Genomic DNA, 12640 nt, shown 5'->3' with positions numbered 1-12640 from the left:
TTTCACTTTGCAATTTGATTTTATTATACTTGTAAAGTGTACATCACTATATCTCCAACATTTTGTCTATATCTACCAGCTGATATCTACTATTGCTTCATTTGTAAATTGACCTGAAAAAAAAACAAGAAAGAAAGGCCTTTTAATATTTTATAAGAATCTTGGGTCAAATATTTGAAGAGAAACGCTGCTTTTATTGAATGATAACTAAATATAAAAAAATCATTAGTAAAACTGAAATGGGCTTTTAAATAGAAACGTCTTAACTACTCATGTTACCAAATAGCTAAAACTATTATGTAAAGTCAGAAACTATCACATATTTGACATGACCAACCATATTATGACATTAATTATTGCAGATATTAGAATGACAGTTCTTGCTATTGGGACAAATGAATTATTTGCATTTATAAAGACCTCACAATGCTTTCTGAATTTACAGCACTTGTATCTGAATTTCTTCTGTGTACTTTTGTACAGTTTTCACTATGACAGTGATGTTTTAACACCTCAACAAAAAAGATATCTTAACCACTTACCCATGGCATTTAATGACTGTCCTGCTCCAACAATACAGTCTTTAATCTCACATTTCTCATGTATGTGTACATTAGATCCTACAATACTGCCAGTCACAGAACACCTTAAAAATAAAATGTGAACTGGAAAATTTGAGTGTTAATAGGGGGTCACAACCAGTTTAACCTTTCTAAAAAGATACAGAGTGCTTTGCAAAATCATAAATTATGTCAACATGAAGCAATAGTTACTGATCCTGTTTGAAATACCAATACTGTTTTTATACGTTTAATCTATTACATTGTATTTGATATTTTCGTCTGTCCTGGACATGTTCCAAATCTTATTTATTAAACTTCATGTCAAAATTCTAGATTTTGATTGGAAAATGCAAGGGACATAATTTACTCTCCAATGGGCCAGAGGGAAACAATATTTTTAATATCACTCTCCTGTAGGCTAATCAAAAATTGATAATTTAAAAAAATGAATTTACATCAATAAATTATAAAGACAATGCTCATGGACCTGGTTTTGGCCTCAGAAGAACCTTTCTCATTGACTATCAAAATAAAAAGAAGTTGTCTTGCCTTCATTCTGTTGTGTTTCTAATGACTGTTACAAAGTTATCATGGTTATATGTGTAACTTCATAGATAACGTTCAATTTAAAATCTATAAGTAAAAGACAATTTAATGATAGAACATTCAGTACATGTATAATAAATGAAATATCAGAATTAAAAAATTGACATTTTCCACGGGGGTTTAATGGTACTACGTGACACAAATATTGTCATGATCGCCACTTGACAAAAAGAATATTTGATGAAAGTGATTGTAATCCTTACCCATCTAATATATTGACATAATCCATGATGACTGAGTTAGCTATTTTACATTTGTCTCCAATTTTACAATGCTTTCCTACAATGGCCCTCTTCACAGAAGACTTCTCTCCCAATGTTGTACCTTCAGCTACTAAACATTCACTTCCAACCTATATAATTACAAACATTGTTTATCATATATAACATAAAAATCATTGTCATATTGCAACATTTGCTTAAGGTGGTACCTAACACGGTGTGGTCACGTTTCTCCAACATTTGGTAATTAGACTAAAACAACATTAGGGATTATGGGGTCCTCTTCAGGACTGGATCTTGATATCTACCTGTAATTCACCTGTTCTTGACCAAAATATTCTTAAAAAGGTATATATTTTTTAAAGATATATATATATTTTTTAATAGTCTCCCAAAATTGTAAAAGTCCATATAGTCTAACACAGTGATGTATTTTTTTATTTTATATAAAAAAAAAGATGTGCATGGTATGATAGACAATGAGACAACTCTCTACAAGAGACAAAATGAAACAGAAGTTAACAATTATACATAAAAAAGAAGATGTGGTATGATTGCCAATGAGACAACTATTCACAAGAGACCAAATGACACAAACATTAACAAATATAGATCACCGTACGGCCTTCAACAATGATCAAAGTCATACCGCATAGTCAGCCTTAAAAGGACCCGAGAAAACAAATGTTTAACAATTCAAACGAGAAAACTAACGGCCTAATTTATGTACAATATAATGAACGAAAAACGAATATATTACACAGCAACGACAACCACCGAATTACAGGCTCCAACACTCCCCCTTATCTTGAGACTTTATTCAAAATTCTTAGTCAACTTGCATTAATTGTCCACAGCTCAAGTAACAAATCGAAAATACTAGTAGTGCACAATATTCACCAAGCCAGTTCCCACAGTTAAACACTATATAGATCACGACGCGACGTGATGTACCCAATTTGTATCAGCTCCGTTTTCGTAGAAAAAGTGGACAGATATACGACTGACTATTTCATCTGCTAAGACAGCATACCACGTAAACTGGCTTCGGCTCTAGTGATATACAGACAGAACGACTAGGTAGATATACGGTTCTTCGCACTAGAAGACAATCGCTTTTGGTGACTTTTTACATAAATAAAACTTGGCTGTTTTGCATCGGTTTAGATTTTAACATCTACATGTAACACAAATACAAAAATATATCAAGTAATAGAATACATTACTAATTTCGATTTTTCGTGTTACTTTTAATAAAAAAAATATTTAAAAAAAAATAATTTTGAGATTATTTCTTCATAATTTTTTATGAAATTTTCAGTTTGATTAGAATTTCCCTTGTTTATTTAAAGATTTTTTTTGTTGAATAACCTTTTAAATTTTGTAAATCAAATACGGCGGATGAAAATAATTACGTAACCGTTTCTTGTTATACTCGACCAAAAATATATGGTTTGTTAATGTTTTGATATAAATATTTTTAAACAATATCCCTTTTTACAATATTTTAGTTAAGACCTGATATAGTTGAATTACAAGTATCACAATGCCAGTCCTTATGAGGACCCCCTTATCCCTTATGTTGTTTTAGTCTAATTATCAAATGTTGGAGAAACGTGACTAAACCCCTAACACTACAGGGAGATAACTCTGTAAAATCAGCTAAACGTTTTAATAACGTTGTGTTGTTAAAGGGATATTAAGCTTCTCAATGATCAAAATGAGTGTTTGTCAAACTGCTATATAACCAGTGTAATTTTTCTGATAAAACGGTTGGTTCTAAATTTTTAAAATTTTTATATTTTTGTCAAGGCGTCAAAGTAAATACTTTGTCAAAATTTTAAGAAAATTAAACGAGCCAATTAATTTTAGTCAAAGTGTTGGGTACCACCTTAAGTTAAAGTTTTATGATTTACTGTAGAGCTATTCTGTATTGTAATTTTTGTATTTTAAAGACTGTCAAACCATAGGTGTGAACATTTGATCATACATCTACATGATAATAGTAATAGTCAGATTCTGAGTTATTTCCCTTTAGGCCAAGAATGAAAAGTAATGAATTAACAAGTTGCTAACTCTACTTCAGGCACTTAATAAACCGTTTGGAAGTTTTAAGAAGTAATGATAACAAATTACAACTTGATATATTTTTTTTCAAATCTAAGTAATTATCTTATTTAGGTACCCATATCTGTTGTTTTATATTGTAATAATACCTTAGATCTAAAATAGAAATTTGTTTGGACGCACATTAATGAGAAGACTTTATTTTCCATAAATCTACCCAGTGTTTGCATATACATGTATACATATCTCTCATAAGAACAACTGTTTAATAGAAACAGTTCTCTAAAGATAAATTGGAGAAGATGTTACTAAGTTGAAAAACTTGTGTCTAATCCATTTGTCATTTTTGAACAATAAAATATGTTAACTAAAGATCATTTGACAATTTCATACCAGAATAGTTTGGTTCATGTTTGTCCTAACAGTTTTTACTGTGAAATTGCAGTTATTTTTTATTTAATTGTTTTCATGAATGTGAATATTAAAACACATCAAACAAGATTTTTATATCACCTGAGATTTATTTTTTACTGTTGCTGCTGGATGGATATTTGTTATTTCCAGTTTTGGTGCAATATTCGGTAATATTTTAGGAATCTGCAATAAAAAAAATAATCTAAGATAATATAGATTTAATGAAAATCCAAAATTTCATGAATTTTCATTGAAAGAAGATACTGCAACAACTACCATGTTTGAAACTTCCCCTAAAAGGTAGAGACTCCTAAGAAAAAAATGAAGCTGATAAAACTTTAGAATGTTCTTAGGTGAAATTAAAAACAACTAGAATTTAGAATTGGTATGATAAGTTGAACATTTGCATTGGTATTATTTGGGTCTCATATCAATAGAAAAAGAAATCGAGAACCTGATTAAATTTTAGTAAATGACCTATCAGGACTGGTTGAAGTCTGATATGAAAGCAAAAAAGGGTGTTATGGGGCAAAATATTTTAACTGTTTCCAAGGAAAAAAAACAAGGAGTCCGAAAACAAAAGACACAGATTCTTTAACCACACCTAAGTACATCCTTAAATCACTTTGTGTACCTGTTTGTTAGATTCACTGTAAGCTGACAGTGTGTTTGCTCTGACACAAAATCCTCCATCTTGTACATAAGCATAACAACGAATTTTGTTGTCATGGTACAAATCTTCCATATCACCTTGGTGATCAATCCATGTTGACATTTCCTGAACATCCTTAGTTAAAGGGTCTTCTGATGAAAAACTGAATATATCTAAAATGACAGATAGATTCAACATAAACAAATTTCAAAAGGCTTTAAATAGCTTCAGACATTGCAGATAATCAACTTTCTTTTCCAAGCAACAAAATTTTCAAACACATGTAATACAGTTTTTCGGTTTTTTATTTGTTTGAAATTAATCTGTTTATATTCCATCAATAATACATTGTAACAGCTCTAAGGTTTAGAGTTATTTATAAATATTCTGTTTTTTTTTTTAAATCATCATTGATTAATGTCAAGGTTGTGAATGTTATCCCTTACAAAGTTTTATAAAATTTCAAGAATAGGCCTTGTCCTATGATTGTTAATGATTTCATGCTGATCTCGTAATGACTATTGGTATTTTGTGAGGTTTGGGAATGTTATTCCTTTCAAATCTATCCCTTTCAAAGTATTTTAAAATGTCCATGAGAGGTCCTTTTCTAAGATTGTTGAAGACTACATGTTGTCTATATATTTTTTTGTCAGTGGGCACTAGATAATTGACATTTACCCAACATATATCATTCATATATCTTATTCTTGAATGGCATTATATACATTTATATATAAACATAATTATTGAGAATTTGAACATATTTTCCTGAAATTTGCTGTTAATAATACTCTCTGGTTTAGCCAGGGGAAACCTTTAAATTAAAGAGAAAGAGCCAAGTCATTTTTACTTTGTCATAGCTACTTTCCATATCAATTTATCACTATACCTGGTTTAGTATCTTCTGATATCACAGACTGGTTGGTGTTAGGCATTTCTTGTTTTGGTTTACTAAACTGTTTCTTTACTAAATATGGTATAAGTTCACTTTTTATGGATGATATTGATCTGAAGTTTAATCATAAAATCATGGAATTGTTCCAGTTGTTTTAAATTGATGAGCAAAATTGTTTAAAGTTATTTGATGACTTTGACAATAAAAATGATTAGGTTGTGTGTTAAAAGCTCAATTGTGACAGTTGCGCTCAACTCCAATTTTCATTGACAAGGATTATCAGTTTTTTACCAAAGGTGGATGGTTTTCTCTGAGCACTATGACTTCCTTTATCAGTAAAAAAACTGACCACAACAAAATGAATCAATATTGATGAAAGTGGCATTTAAGACTATGAATTCTTGATTTTTTTTTACATAGAATGCAACAGGGTAAAGAATTAGTTGTGTGTCTTCATAAAGCAGGTAAAACACTTACTTTGAGTTGTCACTTCTTTTTTCAGTATAAAAATAAAATTAGAATACTCACTGTGACGTAGACAGATAATCAATCACCCATTTCTTTATTAAATATAAATGACAATCTGTTAAGCCAGATTTTATATTTATAAAAGGATGTCTGAAAAGTAAATACAAACATGATCATATGTGTTGAAACAAGTTATATGTTTTCATTGTCATAAATACATTTTATATTAAAAGTAAGCAAGAAAATTCCCCACAAATTCTTAATGTTTTTTTTACCCTACTTCAATAGCGTTTGAACTTTAGGGATAAATCATTAAACTTTTCTTTACAGTTAAAAGTTAGGAATACACTAACCTTTTTAAAACAGATTTTCTGAATGTAACTGTGTCTTCTAGATCTGCTTCTGATGCCATAAACAATACCCTGTCTCCTCTCTCATCAAATCCAATAAAATCTTTCTCTGTAATTATATTAATCTTGTATTAATTTGACAATCTGCCATTACTGCAATGAAGTTTAATTAATTAACAAATAATAAATATGCAATTCAAGATGCTGTGTAAGTTATCATATTAAAATGAAAACTTAATTTCTAATACATGTAATTCAAATAGAAATCATATACAAATAGTGTACTTTGACATATAAATTCAGAGTATAATTCATCAGCAATGAAAAAATATATAGCAAACTTATACGAACTTATGCAAAATGATTTCAAAGAAAATGTATTTGCAACAATGACAGCAACACATTTACATTTAAGTATTTTAATATTTTGACATTCAGAAGTTGCAGCAATGCTGTTATCATCTAAGAGTTAAACTATCTGTGTAATCAAGTGTAGTGTAAAAGTTTCACAAAAAAAATGAAAGAACTGCATGTGAATTAAATAATAAGTGAATTCTCTTCAGGCTACATAAGGGAGATCCTCATAAATATCAAATTAAAACTCATCATACATTTGTAGTGTTACATGTTTCTTAACTTTCAAAAAGAACTTTTTTAAGTATATTAAAAAAAACAATATCTGGTGTACCTGAACGTTTCCGTGACTTGACACCAGGTGGAGCTATATCGAGGTATTGTTGAGGCACTGTAGACAATAACATGGTTACTGATGCATTGTATGTTCTGTGTACATTAGCTATGTGATGTAATGAAAGGTCAGTAATCAGGTCACAACTGATGACTAGAACATCTGCCTACAAACAACATATATATTTTATTTGTACTAAAAGAGTTATATAACCATATTTGGATTAGGTCCACTAAAGTGAATGAAGACTGTTAATGTTGCACAAACTTTTGAGTATTTCAGACATGCTTTTCATCCGACAGGAGTAAAAATCACCCATTTTTTAAGCCCTCTTCCAAACCTCCCATAAATAATTAAAATTTTTGTTTTTTTTCAAAATTTCAACCCCCAAAAAATTGTCAACCTCTATTTTTAATATATCTGTGTTACTGATGAAGGTAATTAAAACCTGTAAATCAAAGAACTTGTATAATTATATAGCATTTCCTTAGGACATCTAGTATGTCCAATCCAAAAAACAACTGTAACGGAAGAAAAATGATACTTACCTTAATTTTGCCTTTTAGATTTCTTAATGAGTCAGCAGTACCCAAATCATTATCTGGTATAGGTTCAAATATTAACTTCATCTTAACACCATGAATGTCAACTAAGGTTTTCTGTATTTCATTTAAAGTTGACTGTAACACAATCACAATGGCTTCTACAAGAAAGAGAATTTGGTTAGTTTTTGCATGGAAGTAATATTTAAAAGGAATAACATCGACTAATTAGCATGTATTAACGGCCTGCAGAGCCCTGTACTAAAGTCATATGATTTTATCCAATTATAGTCTCAGCGGTAAGACCCCTTTGGTTATTATCTGTGATACCGCGGTTGTAAAATGGCATCTGGAATTTCTTATCAGTCACGTGAAATCGAGTCCGGTAATTATAAAGTACCTGGGTGAAATCCGAGGTTTATTAATAAGAAGGTGGCGCTGTATCATATAAAACCTGTACCTTCAGAAAGAAGTCGTATGATGTAAAAAACTTGAAAAACGGCCGAGAATTGTTCAAACTACAGCAGTTTAGGATGGAAAATTGTATATAATGTAGCATATTTTTGCTTTTTACCGTTTGTTTTAAACTGTTTTAAAAGTATTTTCCGGTTACAAGCGGATCCCGAGTTAAACAGTTAAATACCGATGAATCGATCAGGTTTCACACGAAGTTTAACAAAATAATGTAGGCAAATGTAGACATATTTTTTTTTACTGTTGAAATGTGCAAAGTTTATCGAGATTGAAAAAAGGATAGTTACTTTCAAGTATTAAATTTGTGTATATGTCATAAATGTCATTACATTATTGAAACTGGACAATTAAAAAGTGGATAAAATTCACTTTTACACAAATTAGTTTATGTATCAAGAACTTAAATTGAAGGATAGAACCGTTTAGAATTGTGAATATTTTAATTGACTAATACACGAAGACTTAGATTTTTCGTATTTAATAAAGGGGTCCAAACGTATTTTTTTAACAATCATCTTCTTAACTTACGGAAATGGTTTTTTAACTGTCTGTAAATATTAAAATTGAAAATGACCCAGCCTTGTTCTCCAATTTCGTATGTGATAGCTGTCGGTTTAAACTATTAAGATCAAACTAACCAAAAATAGGAAAAAAATGAACTAAAATAAAAATTGAACGAATGACTCTATTCGGCAGGGTACATCAACGGAATGTAACGAATGGACTATTCGGGTTACTTCGCACGTATATACGACAAAAACTTGTCTGTTCGTAATTCTCCGTGAACACGAAAATGACCGATAAATGTCAGTGATTTGATCGATCACATGCGGAGAATCAACTTCCATGCCAGATATTGAACCAATTAACGAGTTATCGAAAGATGGGCGGTAACGCAGATGAAACCTTTGAAGTGACGACGATGTTATTCCTTTCAATATTACTTCCATGGTTTTTGTTATGTATTTCTTTGTGACATTTCATCTCGTAAAAATATTTCTAGATCTATTATTTCAATTAATAAAGGTCACATGTGTAGATTTTTTTACTTATTTTTGAACTTTGGCATTTGATCCAGTATTTTGAATAGACATGTTAGAGAATTAATAAATTATATGTCTTCCAGTTAGAAATTTTACCTATTTGTGTTTTTGAGATACCTTACTATCTGTACATGTTTGTGTCCTGTGATTTTTTGTATTCATAATTTGTGGTTGTGAATTATAGTACATTTTGTATTTGTGTAGAACATATATATATATAAATATGTTCAGAAATACAGGAGAGTTCTTTATTAAAGAAGTAATCAAACTATGAGGGATTTCATAATATAATTTCTACAAGCATCTGTGTGAAGTTTCATTTTAAACTGGACAGTTGTGGCACCATCATCTTTAGCATAAACTCAAGAGTTCAATACTGAGCATGTACATGTATGTTTTAAGCTAAAAATTATTATAAACAAATCTCAAACCTTCAAATCCAGCTCTCTCTAGCATATTAACAGGATACCAGATCATTGGCATGTTTCCTACCGGAAGTAAAGCTTTTGGGCACTTTGATGTCAGATCTGTCATCCTTGACCCCTCCCCAGCAGCCATAATTACTGGCATAAACTCCATTTTATTTATATATTTAAGGAAAAATCTGGTAACCTGACAAAAGAAAAAAGAAAAGATGTATTTACCCTAATGGTCCTTTTGCCAATTACCCATTTGATTCTGTAATATCACACTTTTTAAACAAATTACTTCCCTTTAATTTGTCACTCATAGACCAGTTCTATAACCAGTTCTATAACCGATAAAATTGGCTTTTGCCATTGCAAAGCATGATAAGTTGAAAGAGAGGTATCGACGATTCAACTATTTTTCATGAAAAATAACTTCTTGTGACAAAAGTATTTAGCTAAACAACAAATTAATTATTAATGTAATTAAAAGATTTGAAAAACTTAAAGGTTTACTTATATTATGCACAGGTTTATTTGCTCTTTCTGCTAGCTCTATAGTGTAAATAAAAAGTTATGTCCCTCATAAGGGAGACAAAAAAAAGAGATCTCTTATTACAAGGTCAATTATATATTGAAATTGGCAAACAGTCTATTCTGAAAGCAAATATATCTTTGTTTACATTTGTAAAGAAACTCCGATGAAATTTTCAGACATTTATGCAGTTTAACAATTTTTTATGTAACAGGTACGTGTAATTGTGTGAAATAAATTTCCATGGCATTATCAATTCCTAGTCACCCCTCAAGCAAGTATCAAATTTGGTTTTCACCATGCTCCTGAATGCATTGTGGTTTTTCATCATCTTAATACTAAATTGAAGCATGTAATAATATAAAATTTGTTTCTTTCAAATAAAAATGTATTCATGTCATACAATATCAGAAGCAAGGTGCAAATTTTGGGTCATAGCTTTCATTTTATCTCGTCACACCTGAATATATGGCTTCCCTCGTGCCCCCTTTTTCAAACACCTTGTAATTTTGTTGTCTCAGCAACTTGCCTTGGTTGACTTACTTTCAGAGTAAAATACTTGTATATAGGAGTCCTCTGTTTAATCAATTTTGTTTACCCATGTGTTCTTTTGTAATTGATAATGTGACTTCCATACTTTTGTGCTTTAACACAGCGGTCTTTTGTCAATAGTTCAACAGAATATACAACTTTGTTGCAATAATTATTTGATGCACATAGCACTAAGCGCACCCTTTCTACACATAGCAATGAATTTTAGAGTCAAATAAAAAAAAATGGACAGCTGACTGGACTGTGGACATATGGTCTATTTTACATTGTTCATCTGATTCCTCTATCATTGATGACTGCAGTCAGTACTAAGGACTATTTACTTATGTGAAAAAAAGTTTCAAATATAACTTACAAGATTTCTTTCAAAGCATTTACTTTAGAAGTCAACTTGACTTTAATGATGAAATAAAAGCAAGCATTGGTAATTTTTTTATGTTCAATGTCAAAACATTTGTTATTTGCGAATTGATTTTTCCTCTGGTACTAAACAGTTTACTGACCAAGAATTTAAAGTTTATACCGTAGACGGACATGATGAGAATATTTTACGGCTTTGCTTAATTGGTAATGAATAAATGATAGATTCTGATCAAAATCTTTTGTTACCGGACTATTATTTGATATAAAATTAAGCATATATTTAAAAGTTATTAGGTTTACCTTATTATTGATTTACCACGATATTAATTTAAATTTCATGCGTCCGAATCGCTTTTCTGAATTAACCCCAGGGACACTATAAAAGCTGAATAATGTACGATAATGTTCTAATGTACTAAGTTCGAAATGTGCCCAACGATATGCTATGTAGTATTTATTGTTTAATTGCTGCATCATTACTATTAGTATACTAGTTGTATGGGCCGTTGCCAATTATTGTAATTGAGTTTGTGCCAATAAAATATTTGTATTTGTATTTATTTGTAAACGGCCAAGGATGCATTAGGACTGAAACAGTTGAAGAGCTATGTGACAAAAAAGACACAGAAATTAAACTAAATCCATAAAATGTAAACTTTTAATGCAAGACTTATACAACCTATGTTTCTCAGTGATAAATTCTTATTTTCTAAACGGGACCGGCGGGGGACATTTGAGCTCATTGATCGGACATTTTAGCGCAATCATGAATCAGACGATTAAACGCCAAAGTATAACCCTTTTTTAGCGAAAATTGAAATTATCAAGGTTAATTTTAGTGCAATATTTACAACCCAATGTAAAATTAATCCTGCGCTAAAATGGGCTCTAATATCTGCACTAAAATGTTCCCTAGTAGTATAGATGTTTTCGCTTAAATGTCCTACACCCAAACGGAACACAGTTGTTTGCAGATGTTGTTATTAATCATTTCAGTACTGTACAGTTCTGAATACTGAGCGGCTTATACCCTCTGTAGCGGGGTTGCTTCCCCTTAGTACAGGTAGAACATATATAGCCAGTCTTAATCAACTGAGCTAGGGAATCGATTCTTTGGCTCAGTGGGTTAACGCACTGACTGTCACGCAGACGCCCGGGGTTCCAACCTGCTGTTTAGAGTCATATATTAATATATGATGACTCTTGTGGTGGGGGAATAGTAGGGTTGGTTCCCCTTAGTACAGTTAGTACAGGTAGAACATATATATGGCTCAGTGGGTTAACGCACTGACTGTCAAGCAGACGACCGGGGTTCGAATCCCGGAGGTGACTATATGAATTTGTAGAGTAGATACGTGCTCTCCGGTACGTTACACCTCCATGACTGACACGTAAGTGATACTTTTGCACCACAATCTAGACCAGATAAAGAGAAAAAAAAAACAGTTCCTAACTCAATTCTATGAACAGTAAATGTACGAGGGGTATAGCCAGAACCCATTACGTACGTTCTCTACAATATAAATTCCAGACTAAAACGAACTTGTAACATTTGATTCAACCTTTTAGACTTTTAGTGCTGTATTTTGTCTAGGATATGATATGTTTAAAAATTGTACTGTCTTAAGTCTATTAAAGTTTCTTTTTTATTATATATCATTTATTATAACGGATAAAAAATATTTCGCTGAAATGGGCATTGACATTTTAATTTTCGCTAAAATGGGTTAAAAATCAGGTGCTAAAATGGGTTCTACTTTTGCGCTAAAACGTAAGATTTTCTTTCGCCAAAATGTCCTA

The 12640-nt window shown here is 30.9% G+C and overlaps 1 protein-coding gene across 1 annotated transcript; it reads right to left on the bottom strand.

The window, feature by feature from the left end:
- Positions 1–10963, bottom strand: LOC143073296 (translation initiation factor eIF2B subunit gamma-like). Its single transcript, XM_076248719.1, has 12 exons — positions 10833–10963; positions 9415–9595; positions 7473–7627; positions 6925–7090; positions 6240–6345; positions 5947–6036; positions 5413–5531; positions 4506–4696; positions 3971–4054; positions 1373–1521; positions 543–646; positions 1–113 (listed from the first exon to the last, which is right to left on the bottom strand). Exons 2-12 carry the CDS (start codon positions 9560–9562, stop codon positions 73–75), a joined length of 1353 nt encoding a protein of 450 aa, XP_076104834.1. The 5' UTR covers positions 9563–9595; positions 10833–10963; the 3' UTR covers positions 1–72.
- Positions 10964–12640: the final 1677 nt, after the last annotated feature.

Source organism: Mytilus galloprovincialis, chromosome 1 (genome assembly GCF_965363235.1).
Source record: "Mytilus galloprovincialis chromosome 1, xbMytGall1.hap1.1, whole genome shotgun sequence".
Taxonomy (NCBI): Eukaryota; Metazoa; Mollusca; class Bivalvia; order Mytilida; family Mytilidae; genus Mytilus; species Mytilus galloprovincialis.
The sequence above is the reverse complement of the archived record's forward strand: the minus strand, read 5'-3'. Positions and strand labels throughout refer to the sequence as shown.